At 37.7% G+C, this 27528-nt stretch overlaps 2 protein-coding genes across 2 annotated transcripts in view; both read right to left on the reverse strand.

The window, feature by feature from the left end:
- Positions 1-12313, reverse strand: part of pdhx (pyruvate dehydrogenase complex component X) — a 38374-nt gene extending 26061 nt beyond the window's left edge. Inside the window, exons 1-3 of the mRNA XM_020934919.2 lie at positions 12160-12313; positions 10683-10766; positions 7304-7404 (exon numbers count right to left, since the gene is read on the reverse strand). Of these exons, the coding sequence (XP_020790578.1) occupies positions 7304-7404; positions 10683-10766; positions 12160-12295 (321 nt within the window). The 5' untranslated portion in view covers positions 12296-12313. The remainder of the gene's footprint in view (positions 1-7303; positions 7405-10682; positions 10767-12159) is intronic.
- Positions 12314-16236: 3923 nt separating this feature from the next.
- On the reverse strand, positions 16237-26284 carry ehf (ets homologous factor). Its single transcript, XM_020935116.2, has 9 exons — positions 26161-26284; positions 22077-22189; positions 21163-21420; positions 19394-19438; positions 19282-19323; positions 19131-19193; positions 19000-19041; positions 18110-18305; positions 16237-17057 (listed from the first exon to the last, which is right to left on the reverse strand). The coding sequence occupies exons 2-9, from the start codon at positions 22177-22179 to the stop codon at positions 16958-16960; spliced, it is 849 nt and encodes a 282-aa protein (XP_020790775.2). The 5' UTR covers positions 22180-22189; positions 26161-26284; the 3' UTR covers positions 16237-16957.
- Positions 26285-27528: the final 1244 nt, after the last annotated feature.

Raw genomic sequence — 27528 nt, forward strand, 5'->3', positions numbered from 1 at the left:
TTTTATGTTTTTTTTACTCAAAATGATGCCATAAACCCATTCATAATCACCTACAGAACATAAATCTGTTCTGTGCCCAGGACTGAACCAGGATGAAACCAGGAGTAAACCAGTTCTAAACCAGGACTAAACCAAGACTGAACCAGGACTAAAACAGGATTGAACCAGGTCTAAACCAGGTCTAATCTTGGACTTGAGAGAGAGAGAGTGAGAACCTGTTTTAGTCTTGTTTTAGTCCTGGTTTAGTCCTATTTTTAGTTCTGGTTCAAGTTCTGGTTCAAGTCCTGGTTCAAGTCCTGGTTCAAGTCCTGGTTCAAGTCCTGGTTCAAGTCCTGGTTCAAGTCCTGGTTCAAGTCCTGTTTTAGACTTGCGGTTCAGTCCTGGTCCCCTCATGTCTCAGGTCACTATAGAACAGTCCTGCAGATATCATGAGCCTATGCAGCTTGTTTTCACCATTGTCAGTAGCTCCAGTTTGACATTTAAGTTCTAGCTATTTTATATTTGTAATTTTTTTTATATCTCACATCGGGAGAAGTCAGTGGACGGTGTACTCCTGCGTACCACGCCCACTACACCCCTTTCTGTTTAAGAGAACTCAGCCTAAATATTCTGGCTTTGTGTCAAACATGTGTAAATGAAACATGTGTAGTAATATCGGCCTTTTAAAACAACTGCTGCAGCATTCTCCCTGATACTCTAATATGTTTTACATCCATGGACATAATAAGGACTGCCCTGATTGTAGGCTGACAGTGGTGAGGTTCTGTTCTACATGAATGAGCCGGCGTTTAAGAATGAACATGTGCAGTGAACTGTGATAGATATTCCCACATTCATACACAGTTTTCTGATGATATAAATAGACAGGAGCCATGCCTGCCAGACCCACACATTTAATAGTTTTATTGCATCAGTGGAAACAGACTGATGTGGTGAAAATGCCTCTTAAGGGACCCCGCTAAACGCTAATGATACAACAAAGGCTTTTAATACATTTCAAGTGAATTGTTGACAGTGTTAAGGTACTTATGAAGAGCTCTTTGGGATCACTTACACTGAATGTGCTTTTCAGTACTGGCATTTGCGGCTGCATTCACATTAGTAGTGGTTATCCTTGATGTGTAGATAAAACATTTAATATTTGGAGGGCAAAAGATCACGGACAGGCAGTAAACAGCGAAGGGCAGTTAAATGTGCAGCTCTGACTAGCCCAGAAATGCTGTATGCTTTCAAGAGATTCTAAAAATATTTGTAAAAGATGTGTTTTTGTCTCAGTTTGGAAAGTTGGCTTAGTTAAAAGGTTATATGTACTCAAACCAGATTTAAAAACAATCATCCGAAAATAAAGGAGCATACCAGGTGTAGTTGTGATTGTTTTTAAATCTGGTTGGAGCTGAGACATTTGCTGAATCAGATATTGGCTTCCTGGTTGAGTTCATAAATTGACGTGATAAAACTATTTCTGGTCGTAGTTGGACCTGAAAGTCTCACAATGAACTTTTATTTTGAGTAGTTCTGTAGTTACTTGAAGGAATATAAAGATACTACCGACATAGCTACAAAATATATTCAAGCAGTTTGTTATTTTTGCTTTAAATACAGTAAAAGCTATTTTCTGTATTGGTTGATTATCAGTTACCAGTCACAGTACAGGGCATCCCCAGGTTTGACTGCTCCAAATGTAAGACTTTTTAAAGCCCTTTTTAAGACCACTTAAATGAAAATTAAGACCAACATCGCACCCATTATGCAGGCGACAAACACCAGATCCAATTTTAATAATGACCAACCAATTACTGTACTATATCTAGAATCTAAGAGCCACTGTGGATTAAACCTACACTTCCCCATGATCCATCCAACATCTTCCCCCACTCAACTGATGACACCAAAGTATACTCCAAATTAGACGTTCATTCACTTTACATGATTTTACGTTAAATATAGGCTAATGAAATAAAGACCTTTGTGAAAAAAATGAGACTTGGACAACATAACTTAAGACTTTTTCAGACCTTCATTTAGGAACATGAAATTTAAGACCTTTTTAAGACTTTTAAGACCCCACGGCTACCCTGCAGTAGGGATGTAACAATATCCAAATCTCTCGGTACAATATTATCACGATATGCATCTCACATCTACGATATTTATTGTGATATTTTGGAGAGGCTAATATAATTGTAGATGGAACACTTTTTTTGCCTTTAAAATACCTTGACAAGATTTTGGTGTGAATTATTTCCGTCATAATCCCAAGAATTCAAGTAAAAAACATATCTCTTCGTGTTGTCTATACTGAAATGAATCATGGGATATGTAGTTTCTGATGTTCATAAACTATTGCTACTATAAAATCATGCATTTAAGCAAAAAAAAAAACAACTTGAAATTTGATATATTGTGAGAGCCCATATATTATTGAGAGACTTTTAACTATACGATACCATGATATTTCGGTTATTGTTACATTCCTAAGTCACATCAGTATCAAAAATCGGTATCAGAACTGAAAAAGATGGAACGGTGCATCCCTAATCCTGAGTAGTTTCATGTGTTCATAAACTGTTGCTACTATAAAACCATGCATTTAAGCAAAGGAACTTGTAATTCGATATAGATTGTGAGAGCCCATGATGTTGTTGGATATATTTTGTGAGACTTTTCACGAAACGATATCACGATACTTCGGTTATTGTTACATCCCTAGGTCATAGTAGTATCTAAAAATTGGTATGGAATGGTGCATCCCTAATCCTGAGGACATATTACATACTCGATAGTTCTTTTTGTTTGTTTGTCACAGGATTTGGCAACACAAAACACAAAGCTCATTCTCCTTGTGACTTTGGCTTGAGAGCAAAACACTGTTCATTTGTTCATATTCACTCATTACAGGATGATGCAAAGTAATTATAATTAAAAACAACATTTGTTTCAGCTCGTTAACATGTCATCAGGGAAGACACTATGAAAAATTAAACATACTACAAATTCCCATACAAGCTCACATCCATTAGAAAGACAGATGGCTGTTAAAATCAACAGCAGAGGTGAAGAAGGAAGGTGAACTCAAAAAGATTAATGTCTTTGTTATTTCCAGTTTAGTTTCACTCACATACCATTCCACCACGCTCCGAAGTGTTTAAAAAATATATGTTCTTCATTCTTTTGTGGGTTCAGTTTCGTCCACGCTCAACCAACCAATGAAAAGACCTGTTTATGAATGCCTTGCTTGCACTTTCCTATATGGGGTTTGATTGATTACATCTAGGGCAGATTTTCAGATTGGCGCCCACAGGGTCATGGCAGAGCACAGCGGTAAGGCTATGATGAGATACAGTAATCTGCTCTTTGGGGTCTCAACCCCCCAAGTCAACATCTCAATATAGGCACAATCCATACGCACTGCCCGCCCAACACCCCGAGAGCGGTGCTTTCAAATTGGAGGAGGGCCATTGTGGCAGTTGACCCCCATAAATAATGTCTACAGAGCGCGGTATATGCCCGTTTTGCCGTAGGCCCTCCACAAGCAAGTAATTATCTCAAAATTAAAAACATGTTTGGGAAGGTGTGCTACGCTTTGATAAGCTAATGAACTTTGACCCCGAGAGTGTGGACGCTGTATTAGTCAGAACGCCGTCCTCGAGCCAGCTAAATGTTGTTTTTTCTTAATAACTCTGCTTTCCATGAATAAGAAGGGGAGAGCGCTCAGGGGGCTTATCTAATACAGACCATCTTTCTTTGCCAAGCTCCAGCCGCAGAAGACCCTACCCCCAGTTCTTGGGCGGTTGTCATGGAAACTGCCTCGTGCTCGTAGTAGCCAAGACCAGTATGGAGTAAGGGAATGTAAACGAGAGGAATGGGATGGAAATTAGATAAGTAACAGCACAAAACCAGACAAATAACTGATGATTTTTATGAATAGATTCTTTGAAATATATTTTTGGTCAATTAAATACAGCAACAATATATCAAACATTGACGCTTGATGTCTGCAAGAAACATTCATACTGCTACTGTGCTCTTGGGCATGACACTAAATGATAACTAATATTAATATTACTAAGCTGTAGCTTTAATTCAGGCTTAATTTAAAATAACATGGTTTTCTATAGTGCCAGCGAGCTCAGACCTGTACTCAAAGCTGAACATCTGTTGGTTTATCGTCTTCCTATTGGCCACAAGTATTAAGTTTTTTCTAAGGTGAATTTAGCACATTTTTGATAGATTGTTTTACATAACCCTTATATTTGTAATTGGAAACCATGGCCCTATCTTTATTTTTCATATCTTTATTTATTCATTTCAAATCAAATCAAACTTCATTTATAGAGCGTTATCAAAGTGCTAATTTCAAGCAAATAATTATCATAAGTAGTAAGTATACATATATCCAGTACATTTAACATACATTATATATATATTGAAATTCATTTAAGATAAAAAAAAAAAAATGCAACACAAAGCTCTAATTGCAAGCAAATAATTATCATACTTAGTAAGCATACATATATCCGGTACACTTAACATACGTTTTACATATATTTTTAATTAATTTAAGATCCAAAAGGAGTTGGAAGAAGAAAACTTATTATTAAATTCCACTCCTATCTTCCATTAAAAGTTAAATGCTTTGTTTAATCTTCCTTTTCAGTCTTACAATTTCAGATATTTTTAGATACAGTATTATATTGTCATTACCAACTTCATTTCCCGGCCCATTACTGACCGGAATATTTGACAAATTCCAGTCATTAAGTTTTAAAATTATTTGCTGCTAAACACATGACAAGAACAAATCCCAGCTGCCACAAATGTGAGTAAATAATGCACCATTCCTCAGGCTTTACATGGTGGATGAGAATTTCCCTGAGATCAATAAACAATGATGAAAGAATGTTATTGCTTTCCTTTCGGTACTTGAACGTGCAGACCAAATGAGAGGTAACGGATGGTGGTTTCTTTGACAGGCCATTAAAAATTCAAAGCACAAACAGAACAATGGGGGATGGAGTGTGAGGACTGGAATCACTGCTGGACACTGCTGTCACATTACACAGGGAGGAGATGAAACAGGCAGAGCCAATTAGCGCAGGGAATGGGACAGCCCGCGTTACACAATCAAGGAGCAAGGAGTCTAAAGGCAGAACTTATGGAAATGTGGCTTGTGTATGGTTTATTTTTACAGCTGTTTTTGTGGGCATGATTGTGAACATAATTCTCTAAAATAAAACAAAAACAATTGAATAAAAATGAATAATGGAAGTGTGTTAATATGAACAGTAGGATAAAATATATGGTATTACGAGCTGTATTTAAGATTTTAATCAGGAATGCACCGATACAATAATATTGGTATCAAATATCAGCAGATCCTGAAAAAATTGCTGGAACGGATATTGGCTTCCAAATATCGGTTCAGCGAATATCCTGGTTGGATATTTACACTGATGGAAGTTATTCTGTAGCCAGGCTGGCGCCACCTAGTGCCTCTGCTCAATCTCCTTCCTCTCCAGCGACTATAGGTCAGAGATCGGAATACACTAGACCAGGCGTGTCAAACTCATTTTGTTCCGGGGGCCGTATCCAACCTACTTTGATCCCAAAGGGGCCGGATCAGAAAACTCATGTCATAAACCCCAAAAATAACAATAATTTCAAATATTTGTGCAGAGAAACACAAATCTATTACAGAAATCTTTTTAATTGATGAATTCTTTCTTATTGTAATATTATAATATTATGAACAACCTGGAACTTTAAGAAAAATTCAATTTCAACACAATTGTTTTAACATGAACTTGTGTGTAAATAGGAATAAGTCGAAAATCCTGCACTTGGCTCCACTTTTCTCATGTTGGACATTTTTCTGATGAGGGTGTCACGGTCAACAGTCAAAACGATCGTCCTTTAAGAGCGTTTGGAAAGAGACAAGTCTTCATTTGTGCTGCTCTGGTGGGAGGGGCCACGCACAGAGACACTGGAGACGCTGCTGTGATAAACACCACAGAAAATTAACAAGATTTTAATAGAAAATATAATTAAAATATTTTAGTAGAAAATCACCCAAGGGCCACATTAAAGGTCTTGGAGGGCCGGATCTGGCCCCCGGGCCTTATGTTTGACACCTGTGCACTAGACCATGGGTCTCCAGCCTTTTTCCTCCAGTGAGCAACCTTTACAAATTTAAAATTCCAGAGAGCTACTAATTTTAGCAATCCAAGAAATAAAGTATACATACGAGCCATGGCAAGGGACAGTTACAAGCTACTTATAGAGCTACCGGTAGCTCCCGAGCTACAGGTTGGAGACCCCTGCAGTAGACGGTTTGCAAGAATCCCAGAAGTTGAAGACCATGCACCGGCCAATCAGCGAAGAGCTGTGAAGCCATGATGTCAAACTCAAGTGCCTGTCTGGGTCCCTTTTGTGGTACAGCACAACAGTAAACAAAGAGGTCGAGATGGATGTAGATGAAGCCGATTGACGATCGAGGATTTAAAGCCGGAACAAAGAGTATATTTGGTGACTTTTCTCAAGGGGAAAGATGTTATTGCACTTCTTCCTACGGGATTTGGCGCATTACATACGTCACAACCAAATAGCAGCGATTGGTTAAATAAAAAAGTACCCGCCTCCCGTCGAGCAAACAAAAATCCTAATGCTGCGAGGTCAGACAGTTTCCACGAAGTGAAACCGGCTGATGAATCAGGCTAGTTGTTCTGTAGTTACTTGCGGAAAAAAAAAAAATAACAGCTCCATAACACATTTCAGAACAGTTTTGTCTTATGATAATCTTCTTTTAAATAAATAAATGCTGTTCGTCTCTGTTCTGGCAGCAGTTGCTATAGATACATACTTAAAGTTATAGTAGTGGAATCAGTATCGGAATTGAAAAAGCTGGATCGATGTACTCCTATTTTCAATAATTAAATATTACCATAAACCCCACATCAAGTAAGTATAACGTAATGAAGCAAAAATTGCTTTAATTTAGTACTGTTTACAAAAAAAAATAAAATAAAATCATCTTTATAAATGGAGTTTCTGCTGTGGGAGAGCAATTACTAAATGAAGTTGTTTGAGGGAACAGAGGAAACAGCAGCAGTTTATTTGAAATCGACTACAAAAGGTACTATTCTGTGCATGTTTTACTGCGTGTCATTAAATGAACCTTTGTAAATCATTTTCATGACCACGTGAATCATTGAATAACCACCACCACCATGTGTACACAATAATAAAGGAAGAGATATCCCTACCATAAGCACAAAACAAACATGGCCCTTGTTTGTTCACTCACCAATATCTTCGCCAGTACGCCGTCGTCATTGGATTCCATGGTAACCACCGCTTTATCTGTTTCTATTTCACAAAGGGCATCGCCTGCTGCTACTGCTTCACCTGCAAAAGTAGAAAACACACACACACAAACTCAATATATTAGATCCACCAGGGTTTCTTGAACTTGTCTGGCACTGAACAAATTTAACGTCATTTAGGGACAAAACGAAAACTTAGGAAGCTTTTGACTCGAGCCTTGTTTATCAAATGCCTAATCAAGATTTCATGGGAAAGAATGTGCGATATGGAAATGTAGCGTATCTGATAGGAGCTTGGATCTCTGCCTACTTCTAACCCACAGATTCCCAAAGGTCCAACACAGGAGAGACAGAATATATTACCTCTTTCTCACAGGATGGCAATTAGCATGTGCTGGCTTATTTCATCTGGTCTTATTTTAGTTTTAAGCTTGGGTAGTTTGAGCAACCTTTGACTGGAGCGCTGCATTGACGAAAGGATGTTATTAACCACAAATACAAAGAAAGAGTGTCCATGTCAGCTTCAAAGGTCATTTGTAACGGAAATGCGTGTTCCAGATCAATACTGTCTTGTAACAAATTCAAATATTTCAAATCATTTTCCTCAAGGATCAATAAAGACTAACAGGCGAATGACACTTTTGGGCATTTTCTGTAGAGCTGCAAAAATGAACTGGAATAAGTGTGACCAGTTGAGTGTTAAAATAATGAGAACCATCATTTGATAATTAGAATTTCATTATCGGACCAATTTCTTCCCCCTCTGCCGTTGTATTCATAAACACTGTAACACACTCAACACCTCAGCCTGTCACAATAAATAATATATTGACTTATTCAATATATTAATTTTTGGGGGCTAATTTTTATCCTGGGTACATTTTCTTTGTACTAATGAGAATTGTATTAATTTTTAAAATAATTCTGCTTTATGGTTTGGTTTCGATATTATTGTTTATCATCGATATTCACTGTAACATGCCACTTTATAGTACCAGTCACTGTCACAACAGCTGTAATTAACCCACTTGCATCAATATTTATTTTTGTTTTTTGTTCTTCTGCCCATACTGTATATTTTGTTTTGTATGGATTTCAACAGCGACCGCCTCAGCCGCGGTTCCTGAAGTGAATTTCCCATAGAAGTTCAGGAAATAATTAATATCAAAAGTTTGCAACCTTTCTCAGGGCTAATCAGCTATGTGGTAACTAATGGCCACAAGACCTATAATTTGATTTAAAACTTGTTTCTGAAACTTTATAAACCACAAAGCTATTAAAGCACGTAAATGTTTTTGGACTTAAAATTGCCTCATGTAGTTGGTTAGACCCTTAGTATTTAATTTTTTTCAAAAAGTCTAAGGGAAAAATAAATGGAACTTTTCTGGTCACTGTTGAGCTCCATAATGTAGTTTATTTTTCACCTTATTTTAATGCATGGCCTTATTTTTATTTTATATTGTTTGTTTTATTTTGCACCATAATAAAGCAAGTTCCTAGCTTGTGAATTTTGCCCGCTAGGAATAAAATTTACTCTGATTATGATCATTGTTTTCTGGACTATATAGACTATAAAACACATACTGAATGATGTTTTATTAGAAGTAAAAAGTTATTATTACATCAAAATGACTATTTTATGAGTACACTTTACTCATAAATATATTTAGATTCCTACAGTCTATTATTCAGTTTTAAAATGTCAATGTACAAGGGAATTATTTGTTTGGCTAGTTGACTAAAAAAATCCCTGACAGGTCAAATACTTATAATAATTGTTATTTGCAGCCATAATTTCCTGGCAAACACTACACCACACATTATATATTTTTTTAATTGAATGCATTGTGTAGCATCTGAAGAAGTACCTGGGCAGAAGAAGAGGACTGCTTTAAATGAAAAGAGTGGAAAAGGTTACAGGAGGATGTAACAGAATGTGCAGGGGTGAGGGGAGTATTGATGTTGGAGACCCCAGAGAATATGGAGTAGCGGAGTCCAGATTGGATTTGTATGAGGCATTAACACGGGACGACCCCAGGGGTTAGCCGCCCTGTGTACTATTGAACATTAAATAGATGCCCCCACAAGCCACTGTAACAGGCGTTATGTGGCTATGTGGTGGATATTGTACTTAAAAATAAAGGAAAGCAGAGTAACAGTCAATGGACATGCATTACGGAGATGGTTTACTATATTATATTAAAGTAAGGATGCCAATAAAAATGTAAAAAATATCATTTATTATCGTCAACTCTTCTAATTTACTCATTCTGGTGTAGCTGCTTATTATAAAAGTATATGAAAGCTGTTGAGTTAATAACTATCTAAGAGTAAATATTGGTTAATTCTGCTATTTAATTTCTTGCTGTTCATGTATTTTAATGATGCTATGTATATTTAAAAATAGTTTATATGGATTATCCTGCTTTAGTGTTATTATATCTGCATAAATTTGTTTAAAATAATATCATTTATTGTCTGTATTTTCTTGAACAATCTATCGTACATCAAAATGTGTTATCCTGACAGGTCTAAGTAGAGTATAACCACAAATATTTGCTATAAAATCATATGTTTTCATCCAAAAAATAACCAACAGAATCGCCCAAAACTGTGAAAATTAGATGCTTTAGTCAAAAACCGATTAAGCTAAAAGAAAACACCACTGGGGTTAGAAGAAACTTGTTTACATGAGTGAGTGAGCAATGTTTGATTCATCCATTCATCTTCGCGGTGGTGTTTTCACTGACACAGCGGCACATGGCAACACGGCACAGCGGCCAATCAGAATCCCACTTGCTGCCTCATGATAAATGAGAGTGTGGTAGAGGAGCCTGGCTGAGCGGAGTTGCTAAGCAGTGATGAACAGTGACAGTGGCGGTTTCTTTGAGCCAATTAGCACCAAGGGGCCAGTGGGTGCTCCCGGCTCCAAGCCCTCTGCCCTACACAGCCAACTGATGTCATCCAGGGAACTATTACTGCCCCTGCTGAAGCTGCTGCTGCGCGTTTAAGGCATAAACATAGCTAAAGGAAACAATTCACCAGCACGTGTAAGGTTATAGACCGTATATATCGTTTTATGACTGGAATATTTGATAGAATATAATGTCTGTATAAAGACCAACTCTGAACAAATTTAGTCTCTAGACCATATTTGAGATTTTGGTATAAATAAAATACATTTAAAAAAAAGGTGCAATGTGTTATGTTATGTTAATCATTTAATTTTACAGGAATACAAGTGAAGTACACACTAGGTAAACTTAAACACACAGGTGAACGGAGTTTGCAAGGTACAAATCAAGTGCCATCTTAATAGCTGACAAGAGACATTTTAAGTAATAACACTGTGAATTGTACCTTCTTTCTTCAGCCATTTGACTATGTTTCCCTCCTCCATCGTTGGGGACAGCGCGGGCATCTGCACCTTGAGTGGGGCGACCCCTGCAGGTTGGAAAGACAAATACAAGCGTTAACAACAACAAACAGTTCACTTTATTTGCCAATCTCTCTTCAAATATACAAATACACATTATACTGCTGCCATTTTCCCCATAACAGAAACTGTATGAATTAAATAATGAGAAAGGGAGCCGGGTTATCTGAGGACAAAAGAAAGACGTTGTGAAATTTTTATACAGCACCACGTTTTTGGCAGTACACTCCGAACCAAGATGCATAAGAAATTAAACTTTGCAGGAGGAGCAGAAACAGAACCAATGAATGAGCCACCGTGGCAAGTCGGTTACGTAACTGATGTTGCCAGCACCAGAGTTTACAGAGGCGCTGGAGCTAGTACTGTCCCTGAAGGCAACATCACACAAGCAGCTGTAGCTTCTCAGGAGGTCACAGGTCACCAGGAAAATGGGCTCAGAGCCAGTAGAGACAGACAACTTATATCTCTAGCAATTACAGATTTGATTGTCATTGTTTACTGAAAAATAAGACAAGTCTAGATGATTTAAATATTATCCCAAATCATATTATACAGTTAAAGAGCCTACAAAAGCCACCTGCTTCTCGTGGGAGCTCAGAATTCACTGCAAATACTAAAATCCAGCCGTCACTCCCTTTCAGCATGATCAAGACTGACCAATAGGAGGAGTGGGTGGATAAAAAGGTGTGTGTTTGAGCGCAGAATTGCATAAATCACAAAAAGGCACCGAATTCTGGGTATTATTTTAGTTTACTTTAGGTCATGAAGTGGACAGAGGTCGTGCCAAAACATTAATCTGAGTTCTTGGTGCTGCAGTGTGTTGCTGCCATCTGCTGGACACTATCAAAAATGGTTCAAAGTCCCCATTACTCAGTTAAGTAATGCATCACACAATAAAGAAATGCGGTTTACGCTTATATAATATTGCAAACTAGACAAACTATCCTGTGGTATGGAAGAAATTGTGAGAGTTCTCCCATAGATTGATGAGCAAAATGGCAAAAACACACACTATGACACTCCTGTAGATGTAGCAGTGAAGCCAGGGCTATTACTGTTTATTTCCTTTTACATTTATGGTCCTAAATGATATATGACACCAATTTCCCCACTGAGGAAACATTAATAGCTTTGTCAACATTTAGAAAAGCTTGTAATGGCCTAAAGGTGACAATCTGACAAATCTGGTCTCAGAAACGTCTTTGGATGACCCATGTCTGCTTCTGTCGTTGCATATTTCATCACGATTGACCAAAACTATGAGTTGTTGTTTATAAATATCACACACCATCGCACAGATCAAATTATCAAGATGCATCATGATACAAGATCACGAAGAGTGACAGCCAGCCTGCAAAGACACACAGCACTGCTTTTAAAACCCCCAATGACAAGACTTACCAAGACAATAGGCGGACTGAAATAAATGTCTTGCGCGTTCCTGCCATGACTGCAAACCCCAGACACATTTATTAAACTGGTTTAATTTTAGCCCAAATAATATCCCCTGACGACCCAGGCGCAAGGAGGCCGCCATGTTGTCGTCCTCCGCCGGTGTGAGGTGCCCACGCACGTGCCTGACGCATAAGAGGATTATCTACACATGATTATTCACAGATCAGAGGATTTTGTCTCTAAATGTCTGAAAATTAAACCAGCAAAAATCTGCTTCAAAATAATAGTTTCAGTGCATGACAGGGCGTGATTGTCAGGTTGTTCAAGCAAAAACAGAAATGTGGACAGTACTAGAAAGGGTCCTCAAGTCGCATCTGCAGTCGGATCTTTGCCTCCCTCTACTGGACGGAAAATAAAACTACATACAAGTTATTGAAATCTCGTATTTGTTGATGTTTTTTTTTTCTTTTTTTTTCTTCTTCTTTTTTTTTTAAATGTGTGCATAAATTTGAACTGTTCCAAATTCTAATTTAGCTTGAATTTACAAACTATATCTCTAAAAAATGACCACAGACCACTTCAGTTCTAAATATTGTTCTTTAGATTATAATAAATTCATATTGTCTGTGTGTTATGAATGAAATGATGGTATTATGTTTACACGCGTATATGTGTATATATATGTTTTTTTTTTTTTTTAAAAAAAAAAAATTCACAGCTGCAGTATTTATTTGTGGATGAGTTGTTTGTGTGCGTTTGACAAAATGTTGGTAGTTTGGACACAATATTAACATTAGATCTACTTTTCAATATTTAATTTCTATCACACTATGATAGGATTGACCTTGTAAAAATTTGAATATTACATGTTCTCTTCATATCTTACGTTGTTACTGTTGAAAGAGAAGGAGGGGGTGTGCGTGCATGTGTGTTTTGTCACATGAACATGCAGTGTAACAATGACTGGCTCATTTTATAATGACCTTCAAAGTACTAATGGAAATAATTGTCCAAAAAGTTACTGGCAATAACTAACTAAGATTGTCAGCAGGAAACTGGCAACGACAAAATGTTTTTGTGTCAGAATAGCTTTAAAAATACTTCCTTTTGCCCTTCTGAACGTATATGCTGTAGAGATTTTGATACAGGGCATATTTTCCTTCGTTCTAATTAAAAATGGCTTTAAAATTATACATAAACATACAATTTATTAAACCAAAGTAGCCATAAAAGTAGTATGTTTTATCATTTATTTTTTACCGTGTCTTGAGCCAGATGCCAGTGTATTTCAAAATCATTGTGTTGTAATATTTTAAACTTGCAAGCTCACAAACATATGAATCTGAACAATGGTGCATTAAACCTTGAAATGATTCTAGCTTCAGTTCTGCCAAACACAATCTGATCAAATTACCTCCTCTTTTTTCATAACAAAGGTCCCTTCATGACATGTTCAACGCAGCCATAGCGTGAACAATAATATCACTTGTGTACGAACTAAGCCGACACCTGCAGCTGCTCTGTAGACATGGGGTAGACCGACGTCTTGACAATGTGGAGTAAATTCATCGTCATTCTTCCCAAACAGACAGATAGCTCGACTGGTGCCAACCATTTTTCCCACTAACTGGAACTGCCGACTTACTGGTAGAACAGGTTTAATGATACCTTTCCAAATTTAATTATCAGCTCTTTCTCGCGCTGCATTTTATCGAAGAATCTTTTAACCAAATAAAGAGTGAGGAAGAAACCTAACTTGTGCATGGGGTTTTTGAAATCAGTTGGTACATTGGCAAGCTGGTAGCAAACTGTGTAAAGGGTGAGTTTACATCAGTGTATCAAACCAGTTCTTATCTTTGTGAGGGGATTAGTGGTGTCGATTTGCCTAACTGTTAGTTTCCATCACACACGGGTGGTCATGTCCCGGCCGCTCCTGTTTGCGCTAATCAGACACGAACACAGACCCATTATGTGCTGATGCATTAATGAAAATGAAGCTTTGCCTTGTTGCTTTTCATATCCGAGCACGCTGTGTAGCCTTCTTATGCTGGGTTTGTGTGTTCAACTGATAAACAAAAAACAAACCTGTTAAACTACATAAAACTGTTTCAATACAATTTTCCGAATGATTCAGTAATTAAGGTACACTTTATTGATGAGTATATAAATGTGTGATCTGCATTTGACCCGTTTTCAGTGGAGCTGGGGCAACCTGTGACCTACTTACTGCCTATGCGGAAGACTTTGCTCCATAATTCATTTTGAAAAATAAATAAATAAATAAACTGTTCACTATTTGCCAGGGAATGTGTCCGCAACCTAGCCTGATTTATCAGCAGGTTTCACTTCGTGGAAACCGTCTGAAATCGCAGCATTAGAATTCGTTCGTTCGTCATGACGTATGTAATGTGCCGCTTACAGGGCTAACTGGTATATTAAGCTTTTCCCAAATCCTGTAGGAAGAAGGGTAATAACGTCTTTCCCCTTGATAAAATTCACCAAACATTCTCTTTGTTCTGGCTTTAAATCCTCGATCTCGGGAATCGTTGCCAACACAGAATGTATGGCTCTTCGCTGATTGGCTGGTGCCCAGACTTGCACTTCTGGGGTTCTTGCAAACCGTGTATTCTGTTCCGATTTCTGACCTAATCCCTGGAGAGAAATGAAATTGAGCAGAGGCACTAGGTGGCACCAGTCTGGCTAACCACAGCCTGCCTTATCATTTAAATGATGTCTTATTTTTAGTCAATGACAAGGTGAGTGAGTTCAAAATAGAACAAAACAAATCCTTCTCTGGAATTCTGACCTGCACTCCATCTTCATTTTAAACTATTGGCTCTATTGGCACAATGCAGTGGGAACTCTAAACTGAACTGAAGTAAAGTTCAAGAAAAGTTACACAGTGCATGTTTAAAGCGTGGTATGGTTCATTGCATGATTGTATCTGATAGCTGTTGAGTATGTAGGCATAACAATCATCTGAGTGGAAAATGACTGACACACTTTAAGTGAAATTGCACTGGCCACTTGTTTTATAAATTAGAACAATATACTAATGTACACCAATCAGTGTCTATTATTCTCCTGCAATCAGATACAATCTCTGCATTTAATCAGTGTTTTTTTTTTTTTTTTTTTTTTTTTTTTTTTTTTAATCAGTGTGAGTAATTGAAGGCCCCTTTTAATCACAGCTCAGCCCAGAGACAGGTTCTGCTTTTATGCACACTGATGGTACTCCCAAATGTTATAAGTATTCAACATCATTAAGTATTCTCTATATTTATTATATTTCAGTAGCATAAGATACATTTTATTTTTTAAAACTGCAGAGGATCATCCTGTTCCAGCATGTCTACTTCTCAAACTAGGACTATCTTTGCCCACATGAATGCACTGGTGCCCCAATATAATAGGTCATGAGTTCATCACCGGCTGCATTGTCCTTGTTTGCACTTCTCAAACAGTGTTGATTTTACTCAGTGTAAACTGTCACTTGGTAAACCTGTTTGGAATGAGACTTTAATTACACAGTGTAAAAATGTTGTAGGGGATATGACAAAGCATTTTGCAAGTTATATAATATTTAAAAAAGGTAATCGAGTCTATTGTTAGTATTGATCTAAAGTAATTGAAGAAGATTTCAAGAAGATTTTGACACATTATTTTGCTTTTATTTGATCATAGTTTATATTTTACTTCGATTAATCATTGTTTTATGTTATACCACAACACCAAAACAAATTACTAGTTGTGAGTTTTGTCATAGAGATGGTCAGGCTCATATTTTTTTGTGGACACAGCACTATAGAGACATTTTTCTGAACAATGCAAAAATGGTCAAATGGCACCTGCATATCATAGTTTGGCAATAATTGTTCCTCATCCACATTCCTCAGTGAGTTGATAACCACGGACTACCAGTAATGTAACTGCAAACATACTTGACTTGTTAAACAGCTTAGGTGCTGTTTCGGCCAGTGTGGAGTTTATGGTATTCCATGGAAAATAATTAACTATGAAAGTCCCAGCAAAAGCCCAAACGAGTCTACGCAGAAAGGACAATGAAATCAAGCGGGATCAGTGGATATTTACAAAAAACTTTATTATTTCACACATCAAAACTATTTACATTTGGTATTTCTATTTTACAGTCAGAACACGCAACAACAAAGAGATCTGCAATTTAAATAAGTTTTACTTGTCATATTTGGGGGTTTTGCAGGTTTTGTGGTCGTAAAAAGTATCACAAAACTTCCAATTCTTTGTCTATTCACTCAGATAAGAGGTTGGTGGTTCAGTTTCAGATTTGGCAAGTTGATATTTATCCTTAGGCAAGACACTTCAACCAACTTAACTGTGTGATTGTTAACTGTTAGAGAGAGAATGGGTGCATATTCCTTAGAAAGGCATGCATCCAAGTCTTTAAATATTGATAGAGAGCAGTTGCCATGTGATTGGATTAAATACATTGGATATGATGATGTGTGGCAGTTATCAGCACACTTCACAGCATAGACACTTTACAGCGAGTACATTCAAGTCTAATGCACTCTCCTCTGGGAAGCATCTTAAAAGAAACACACACACACTGTTTTGATAATGACAAAAGCGTCTCTTGTAAACAGGTTTACAGACTCTTCAGGGTGCATTATGAGGATTTTTCAGTGCAATGTCACATCACAAATAACATTCAAAGAGGAGTAACATTAAAGCAAACGCGTGTAAACAGTTTAAAGTACGCATTATCAAAACAAGCTTAAAACTCTAAAAAACACAACACGATATAAATTACACTCTGAAACAGTCACTTTTCCACTTCTCTCCATCCTCTTGCGTTACGCCCAAACTTGTAAACCAAACGTCGTCCGTCAACTCGCTCCAGGATTTCCCTTTTGTAGTAGTATCTGAAAGACATACACATATTCATTTATTAAAGGTGCACTTTGGAACTTCTATTGTGGAGGGTGGAGATGTTATTTCTCTGCATGGAAGGTTCCACAATATGGCTTTAAACTTATTTACCTTATGTATTCAATTACAGGTGTTTTATAGTTCAAAAATACCTTGAAAAACATAGATTTCTAACAGGGCTAAGAGAGTATCGTTCTTCTGCCACTTTAAATGGGTGTGTTTTTTCTCTTTGTGATTGTTTTCCTGTTTGGTGTGGGCCAATAGTCATGTATTGGCAGCTGGAAAGTGGAGGTGGGTGTCGTTTAAAACCCCTGTGGGCCATCTCAAGGTTCCCGGGCAGTCTTGAAACTTGTCGGCCGCTGCGTGGGTGAAACTGGGGCACGCTGAGGCCAGGCTGTTGATTACTCACCACGGAGCCACGCTAGCCCGCCTAACTTTCTTAACAAACTTTTTAACAAACTCTTTAACCAACTCCCTCACCCCTGGACACGTCGATTCCCAATTTACACTGAAACAGCTTTTGGATTATTAAACTAATTATTAAACTAAACTCTGCTGTCCATAGTTCTCTGGTGATCCTAAATACCTGCTGTGCCAGTCAGTCGAGTCCTTAGGGAAAGCTACAAATTCTTACTATTTGCAGTCTTGCTTCTCCATAGATCTGACCAGTAACGTGTATCTGCATACTGTATAACATTCTAGCTAAAGGGAATTACGTTACATCTCCATGGAGCCAAGCAGGTGGCGAATCCATCCACCAGAAACGTTACACAGTGAATCAAAAGGACTTATATTTTCTACCACTTAGTCCAGCTGTTATGCGTGCTATGTCTGCAGAATTAAGATAGATAGAAAGATAATATAGAGAAATTAAAGCTCACCACAATGAGATTTGAATAGGCTTAATAGTTTGGATGACTTTGGGCAATGCAGTGATCATATAAGTCTACACCATTTGACAATATAATACAGCTATATCTTTACAAAGGGTTTTCTATATTTATAAGAGAGGAGAGGTCAAAAGGGTCTACACATCCAGCCTTACCTCATAGCCCGACTTAATTTCTCATAAGTCATGTTGCTGTTGTTCTTCTTTTTGCCCCAGAGCTGAGCTACTGCTTCAGACTTGAGGAACCTGAAGACCCCCTGCGTGCGGTCCTCCCACTTTATAAGGCCCGGGTTACGCTCCGGGTGAATGAGGATGTCCCGAATGAACTCCCAAAGATGAATGCCTCTTGGGTCTGTGAAGAGGTTAAAGGGACATATGTCAAATTGAGTAAAGGTTCCACAGTATCGATTAAACCTGTTTATTGCGAGTTAACAGGTTACAGATGTGTGCAGACTCGCCTCTATTCAGAAGGAAGTATTGTATTTTTTGAACAATAGAAAAGATGTAATAAAGAAATGCTTGACAGATACACCAGAAAAGTTGTGCAATCCACGTTTAACTAACTCAGAGTTGTCAGAAAATTGCTGTTTTCTTGTAAATCCTTTCTCCGCCCACATCTCTATACTTTAAATTCATACTCTGGGTTATATATGTATGGTTCAAGAATGTCACATAGCAATATTTCTACAAAATTTACCACTTGGTATAGTAAATCCTGAAGTTGTGAGCAAAATTGCACAAATTTTGAATCAATATTACAGTTTGCAATGAATAAAATGAAAAATAAAGGTCAATGTATATTAAATCTTTCTTGAAAACTCATTTGTTTGCACTGGCTTTTAACACAAGCTGAACATGAGCCATTTTATTGTTTTATTGTGTTTTGTATGTATTAAATTGCACTTTATATTGTCTTTGAGCAGCTGCAGTTGTTCGACTTGACTTGAATTATGGTTTCATACGAAATACCATGGAAAACGATTAATATGTCATCTAAAATATGATACGTTGCAACATCAAAAACACATATGACCTTTGATACTCACTTTGCCTCTTGGTTTGGCAGGGGCGACTACATCTTTTAAGTTCTGTTAAAAGTGAAAGTGTTACCTCAAGTCAGTTGATGATGAATAAAGCTAATAAAATGTAATGATTCAGTGCCTGAGTCACGTCTCACCTGGGCTGGTGGGCGTGTGGGAAGGTACAGGTGGGATGGGGTGCAAAGAAGTTTCACATGTTTCTATCAAACAGATAAACAGACAAGCAGTTAATACTACGTGGGATTTCAGTATCGATAGAGAGACCTTTTTATGTTTTAATGTGCGTACCTGCGGGGGGATAGATGGGATTGATAAACGAGTATGTGTCAGCTGTAAATTAGAAAAACAGGTTAGTTATTCAAACATTCAAACAGTGCTCTGTATGTGTAATGATCCTTGCCTTCTTGTTTGATATCAAGTGCTCCTATGTCCGTTTGATTTTGGCCTGTGGAAAAATACAGAACAAAAATGATTCCAAAATCTAACAGATTTATTAGTCTCTTTACTATTCAAAAACTTGCCTGCAATTAAGTTTTGTTTCATGCAAACTTTCAAGCATTAAAGGCCCATATTACCCTATTTTTTGATGTATGTTATAATGTTGTTTCTTCATCACAAACATACCTGGAGTTGTGTTTTGTTTCGTTTAGTTGAGCTCTTCTCTGAATCAGAAAACACTGCTCTACATTGTGATGTCATGTGGTAATATAAGAAGTGCTCCACTGTGTTTTTAAACTCCATACACCTTCAGCAGAATCATTTGGATGATTTTGAACCCTAGATTTGCCTGTCTTTACTGAACAGAAGTTAAAAGGTAGCTGGTTACTTGAAAACTACCGCTTCATGACATCACAAGGTGGAATAGAGCATTTTGATATTTGGAGATGTAGACAATCTAATAAACCAGATTTACCCAAACATGTGTGAACAAAACACAACTCCAAGTATGTTTTTGAGGAGGTAACAACATTATAAACATAAACAGCTTTTTGTGTCATATAGGACTTTTAAATTTGTTTTTATTGGAGCAGCCATTGTTTTTAGCTGTATTCAAACTTGACTTTCTGTTCTTCAGCTCCTACACTTTTTGGATTATACCAATGACACCCTTTTGTTAGTCATTTATGTAGCAATATGCAGTAACAATGTGTTCATTGAATCTTTGAGACATAGTTTGACTGAATGAATGCCGTGTCATGTTGCACATTATACTTATGAAAATGTCTGGAAACTTTTGGCATTAGGTTATTTTTCTTTTTTTCCCCCTTCATCTCCTTGGGAGTTTTTGTACCCCTTAAAACTCAAATCATTCAGTCAGCCTTAATTACCAGCAGTGGATAAGCCAGCTCTAAGCTAGAGTCTTAGCTTCCAACTCCCTGTGTGCTTTGTTACAAGAGCTGTTTTCTCCAAGTGCAAACAACAGATCCATCATCTCTGCTGCTTACAGTGGAGTTTTGGCCCTCTACAGCGGCGCGACCCCTGACCGGCTCGCCAACTCCTCCTAAGCAACACTTCATCAAGACAATTCTTTTGGAATCTCTCTTCTACCCGAGAAAAATCCTCTTTCTTCACCTCTACTGCAGCTAATACCTCAGCCAGCTCCTCACTTTGTACTTTGTTCTGTTTTATTTTTTCCACATTTCATTTAACTAACTAAAACTACCTTTTTATATAGAGAAAGTATTTGCAACATTCTCTATTTTGCTTAGGTATTGGATTTGATGTCTGATGGCTCCCACTTCTGGCCATGACTATTATGAGTAAGACTATAACAGAGGTTAAAATGTGAAGACTAAAGCCCTTTTTCTCAGTATTGCCTGACAAGTTCTGAGTAAGGAGTGTAAATCTTTGTTAATGATCCCATTATATTCCTATTGAACACAGTCTTGCTACTATAACAAATGACAATAGTATTTCGTCATTAAATTACGAATATTCTTTAGCTTTTCTATTCAGTATAGTTTTATTCAAGTATAGTGCAGTCAAATAAGGTCAGCATTTCTTTAAGCCACCAAAACTGTAGTACTGTGAAAAAGCCATCAGAAAGTTGGAGTATTTAAGCATTTGTGCATGAAACCAAAACTAATCAGGGCATATCTTTATGTTAAAAAAATTTCAGTTTAAAAGCCAAAAAAGTCCAGAATAGAATAAAATGTCTTTAAAACACACCGTTCCACCTGAGCGCTGAGAGGCTGTGGTAGAGGATGGGTCCCACGCTGCCGGCTGCTAAGAGGAAATCCTGGTAGCTGAGGCTGCAGAGCTGATGACCGTCCATGTCAAAGTTCTGCAGGGGGAAGGAGGAGGCGTCGATCTGGTGCACGTCCATGATCTGCTGCAGCCAGTCCCACACCTGGAACTTACTCCAGAACTGAGGCTGGGATTCATGTGGCAACAGCTGACCAGAGTATCCAAATATTACTGTGTGGACTGAAATCAGAGTGAACAGACTCCATGAACTTTGAGAAAAATAAACCGATTTGCACAGACTTTCACTGAAACTATATGCCAGAGGTTACATCAGATTCAACCACTGCATAAAGTTGCAAGTGCCAAACATAAACTGTATATTTTTCTTGGGGAAAGCTATTATCTTTTCTCTTATTATTTAAACATGTAATTGCTGCTAACTATAATCGCAAAAATGGAAATTAATGTTTACAGCAAGAATGCTTTTGATTTTTCATGCTATAACTTCCGTGATAAATTGTATAACATTAACAAAGTTCGATTAAGAAAGGTGAAATGGGTTAATCATAATTCCAGCTGTAATTAAGCCATTTGCATATTTATTTTCTGATTGACTAGTTTCATATTTCTGTTACAGATCTCAGGTCACAGGAGGTGAACAACGCTCATTAATTACTTATTTGTCATTGTGCATTCATGACACAGCTTGATTGTTCAATAGAGCGCGATCAGGATCTCCCTCTGGATCTTTATATACTATTTTTCCCATAGCGTTTATGTATTTATTTATTTATATTTCACTGAAGACTCAATAAATATTTAAATGTTTGAATAATGCATAAATGAAGTATGTCTTTATGTCCTATGCGTACATGAACCCGTAATGAGAAACGTACTGTCGGGGTAGAGGTTGGAGGGGTCCCAGGAGGGGGGCAGGTGGCTCTCCAGGGGGCTGCTGGACATTATGCTCATTGTGTTGTTTGAACTCTGATGTTTCATAGCCCAGAAGCTGTAAGGCAAGGAATACACCACCACTGAATACATTAGCAAACACAAAACGCATATTTTCTAGGCTTTACAATGATTTTAGTGTGGCAGGTTAAAGCTAAAACTGGTTAGTGAAAAAAAAAAAAAAAACCAAAAAATAAATAAATAAATTCATGGATATGTAAATAACAAATCATTATTTTTGCAACAGTCCTTTTTGTCAGTGTTTTTAACACAGGAAAGAGAGTGAAAGGACAAAGTGCATAGTTTAAGGACAATGACTGGAATAAGGCCAAAACAGTCCTATGTTGACTTTGTCACATTGTGAAAATACTGCTTATCGTTCCATTACTTTCTGTCTAGGATCCCATTTGATTTCTTGTCTATTGTGATTCACTATAGAACTGAAACATAAGAGCTGTGGTCTCATTTATAAAGCATGTTTAAGTACAAAAATGTTACCTGCGACTTTCCGTGTTAAGTTTGTGATCTATATAAAGACGACATGAGCATTTTGTGCATTAGGGCTTTCAGATTAGCCAGGCTGGCACCTCCTAGCGCCTCTGCTCAATTTCATTTCTCTCCAGTGAGTAGGTCAGGAATCGGAATACACTAGACGGTATGCAAGAACCCTGGAAGTTGTAGACCGTGCACTGGCCAATTATCGAAGAGCTGTGAAGCCATGATGACAAACTCAAGTGCCTGTCTGGGTCCCTTTTGTGGTACAGCACAACAGTAAACAAAACGGTCGAGATGGATGTAGATGAAGCTATACATTCTGTGTTGGCAACGATTCCTGAGATCGAGGATTTAAAGTCAAAACAAAGAAAATGTTTGGTGAATTTAATCAAGGGGAAAGATGTTATTGCCCTTTTTCCTACAGGATTTGGCACATTACATACGTCACAACCAAATAGCAGTGATTGGTTAAATTAAAAGTTTACCCACCTACTGCAAGTGAATGAATCCTAATGCTGCAAGGTCAGACTTTTTTTTCTCACTTTGTGGAAGCTGACTGATAAATCAGGCTACTTTCATATATGAGACAGAAGGCAATCTACATCAAGTATGTTTAAGTTCATGTTTTGTCAGTACACTTTTAGTAAGACTTCTACATAAAGTTTCATAAATGAGATCCTGGGGTCATGAGAGAATAAATACCAGACGCTGCATAACATCAGCCATTAACATGTTTTGTACCATTAGAAATGGCACCAGCAGCTGTTGCATTTGTTAAAGCCATCTGATATTTTCTTCACTTGTTTTATGCACACCAGCTCCCACATGCATTATGACCAGCTTTCCAGGACAGTAAACAGCTAACATCGATCACAAGTGCCTTTACATTTGCATCACATGTAAATAAAGGGATCCCAGTGGTTGCAGTAGGAGGAAGTATTCAATCTACTTAATAAATATCACTCTAATATAGTCATAGTTTGTCTATCCATCATAATTTCAAATCTTTTATCCAGCAGTTACAAATGTGATCTATAAAAGTTCAATAAACAACACATCATCTATTCATTGGGCTCTCCAGGTAATAGCTTAATAGCGCCTCATACACATCAACATTATGCAAATCCTTTGACACATTTATGTTACTTATCCATGCTTAAACATCTGTGTGACATACACTGACAACAGATCGGCGCTAAAGATCCTGCAAATCTCTCCTCAAACAGGCTAAGTCGAAATCTCTCAATGAGATTTCCCAAGAGATACGTGCCACATGCCATAATTCCACGGAAGATCCAGTCTCTGCTTTGACAGCCTGCCAAGTGTGCTCAAATGCTTGACGTTGTATGCGTGCTAACCCTCACCGTGGTACGCCACAGCTTAAGCAGGTATCATCTGCTACAAGTCAGAGGGAAAAGAAGCAGAGAGCTGGGGAGAGATTGCCATAAATATACTCATGGATCAATAGCCCGTATGCTGTAGTTAATAAAATCATTCTTTGGCATATGACTTGGGAAATGCGGTAATCCTAAACTGCCAGTATCTTGTCTCATAGCACTTGAGTAAAATTATCTAGTAATGCTTAATCGTAAGTGCATTTTAATTAGACTTAATAAAGCATGAACAAAGACTTAAGGGTAATTTATTGCGCAAAAACTGATTCTTGTCAGCTTTATGCCTTGTTACCTGGAGTTGTGTTTTGTTTCATTCACACGTGAAATCGTGTTTGAGTAACCCCTTAATTATTAGTCTCCAAACTGTCATTTCTCCAAAGCTCAAAATGCTCTGTTCCACCTTGTGATGTCATTTAGTGGTAGTTAGCAGCTAACTTTTACTCTTTATTCAGTAAAGCCAGAAAGAATAATTCCAAATTTAATGTCTAATGTCTGAAATTAAATGAAAAAGAAATGTTAAATTAAAGCCGCAAACGGCATCAAACGGCCCTCGCCCACGCACACACGTGAACGCCGCGCCCTGCAAAGGCCGTGCCCCACACTAACCCTAGTAACCCTAAATCCCAACCAGAGGTCTAACTGATAGCCTCAACCCTAATGCTAGGCCTAACCCTAAATGTAACCCTAACTTTAAACCTAACCGTATTCATAAGTGTAACCATAGCCCGAACCGAAACCCGAACCATTACCCTAACCATAACTCCTAACCTAATCCTGCCATTTTTCTAACTTGTGCACCAAGACATCCTCCACCTGAAAAACTACATAGTGCACCTTTAAATGTATTTTTTTTTAGGAGTCTTTGCGTCCCCTGCTGGCCAACCATGAAAAAGTCCCATATCAGTAATATATGTTTTTGCTTGTAGTTGTTCATAGAATGTAATTCCCAAATTTGGTACAAATCCGATAATGTTGACGTTTCATGTCAATGCTAGGGGGCGCTATAGTGTTCATTTTTCATTTGTTTTATAGTGTATTATATTCAGGCTGAGATCATGCATGAGTGATTCAAATTTCAGCACGACTGGCCTAAGCATGTGCGTGTAAAATATATTTTTTATATTTTTAGGGGGAGTCTTTGTGCTCCTGCTGGCCAACATTAAAAATCTCCCCATGTTCATAATATACTTTTTTACTCGTAATCATGCATAGAATTTAATTCCCAAATTTGGTGCAGATCCGACAATGTTGACGTTTCATGTCTATGGTAGGGAGGGGTGGGTTTAAATACGTTTTCTTCTTTCCACTCCTTTTTGGGCTCCTTTTTTAAACATTTTGTTATGGGTATAATTTCACCAATATTACATGTTCCATTGTATAAGAATGTAAAATCTTACCCAAAATAAATACATAAATAAATAATGGATCAATCAAGTCTTTGTTCATGCTTTAGTAAGGCTAATTACAGTAAAGTGGTACCAACAATGTTTTTAAGGTTTTCTTCACAAGTTAATTTTTTTACTCTGACAATACTCAAAATTATCATTAGGTCAACAAGACTTCATGTCTTGATGTGATTAAAAGCATGATTTCCAGTAATAATTACATAAACAACACAATACAATATGAGAAGTTTTTTGTGGTTACATGTTTAATGGGCCATGTTAGACTGTTTTCTGATCTATGTTATAATCAAAATGCTCATCACAAAAATAGCTGGAGTTGTGTTTTGTTTCATTCACACATTTAACACACAAACTCTGCATTTTTAGTCTGAGTTCTTCTCTAAAACTTTTGGAGCTTTGGAGATGTAGCAGACTAATAATAAAGGATTACTTTTTGACTGTGCGAATGAAACAAAACACAACTCCAGCTATGTTTTTGAGGAGGTAACAGCATTATAACATGTCTCAAAGTTCACAAGAGTCAGTTTTGTGTAATATAATCTGATTACAAACATGAGCATTTCAAACATTAACTTTGACGCTTCATATTAAAATAGTGCCACAATCTGATCTAATCAAATTTACAAAAGCAACTAAACAAAACAAGCTCAAATATTTCCTTTCCTTGTCCCAGTATTGCTCAAGTTTTCTCACCTCTATTTGGCTTGTCTAGTGTGTGCATCATGGCAGCTTACCAGAGCAGTTGAATGAGATCCCACCAGGGCTGTAATGAGGACACAGGCACTTCCCAACAGCGTGCCGTGAACAGGTGTTTACAGTGCTCCTCTGGACTTCCCTGATGGTTTGAATGAGCAGACGAAAGCATACACACAACACAAGTAGGTGCTGCCCCACTCACAATAGCGTTTTATTCTAAACTTCCTTATTCTCCTCCAATTGGAAGCCATATTAAGCATAGGTAAATTTTTGTGCACCCACACAGGCCTTTGCCCCGCCCCCTCTCACCACACGTTTCACACCTGACTGGTAATGTCAGATCTCAAATTCCTATTCAGAGGAAAATACCATGTGCTCATTGAGCAACTGAAAGTATTCTTCCTTCTGGACATTTAGCAATATTTGTTTTCTAGTGTTGACAGTTTATGTAAGAAGAAACCACACATGTTTGCCAGTGGATAGCAGGAAATGCATGATGTGTGAAAAGAGCTGGCATGGGGCATGGTGGCTGGTACACATTAACAAAAAGTGACTAATGGCATTGTGTGAGCGCTACCGAGGAATTTGTTTTGTTTATAGCTGTGAGCATGTGATAGAAGTTAGATTTCAGATGTGAAGGGCAGTTAAGTTCTTACTTTATGTTTGTGTGTTTATAATTGTTTAAAGATTGTGTACTTCTACAATTAAACTGTAATTAAAAAATAAACAAATAAATAACTGGCTGAAATATTCTTGAGTTTCCTCCACAGGTGCTTGAGCACTTCCTTAAAGATCAGTCACACAGAAAGAGCTCGGAGTAGAGCCACTGCTCATCTGTGTTGAGAGGAGCATTGGACATTTGAGGCTTGGACATGTGTTTCTGATGCCTCCTGGACCCCTTCCTATGGAGGTTCATGTCCTACAGGGAAGAGGACGCAGGACACACTGGAGGAACTATGTCTACATTGGCCTGGGAATGTCCTGGCGTCTCCAGGACAAGCTGGAGGAAGTGTCTGGGGTGAGGGTGCTCAAACTACAGCCACCGTGACCCAGCCCCACATAAACAGAAGAAAATGGATGGTCATAGACTGAGGGTCATAAGAGTGAACAGATTGTTAAATCTGTTTTACACTAATATGTTTATTTATATTTATGTATTTTTTTGTTTTAGTATGAAGAGCCAATGGTAATCTGAGCACACAAGAAAAAATCTGACAGTCATAACAAAATCTATTATAGAATAACTAGCCAACTAGCCTGCACTGTATGTCTACTTTTAAACTCCTTTTTCTACAAATACTTTTTAGCTGCTAGTCCTTTTCCATGTCTGCCTACTCTGAAATAGAGGTCTGCGCAAGACAGAATTTTCAGTCCCTCTCTTGCCAGCACCTGCATTGTGCAATCCC

This window comes from Boleophthalmus pectinirostris, unplaced genomic scaffold (assembly GCF_026225935.1).
Source record: "Boleophthalmus pectinirostris isolate CB_2022bp ecotype Guang Dong unplaced genomic scaffold, ASM2622593v1 HiC_scaffold_2, whole genome shotgun sequence".
Classification (NCBI taxonomy): domain Eukaryota; kingdom Metazoa; phylum Chordata; class Actinopteri; order Gobiiformes; family Gobiidae; genus Boleophthalmus; species Boleophthalmus pectinirostris.

What these genes read in the sequence shown, in the direction of transcription:
- ehf (XM_020935116.2), bottom strand. Translation starts at nt 22,179, where the DNA reads ATGAAACATCAGAGTTCAAACAACACAATGAGCATAATGTCCAGCAGC. An exon ending in ACTTGATATCAAACAAGAAG is followed by an intron (nt 19,324 to 19,393) that starts GCAAGGATCATT and finishes TCTAATTTACAG; the next exon opens with CTGACACATACTCGTTTATC. An exon ending in AAATTAAGTCGGGCTATGAG is followed by an intron (nt 17,058 to 18,109) that starts GTAAGGCTGGAT and finishes TATGTCTTTCAG; the next exon opens with ATACTACTACAAAAGGGAAA.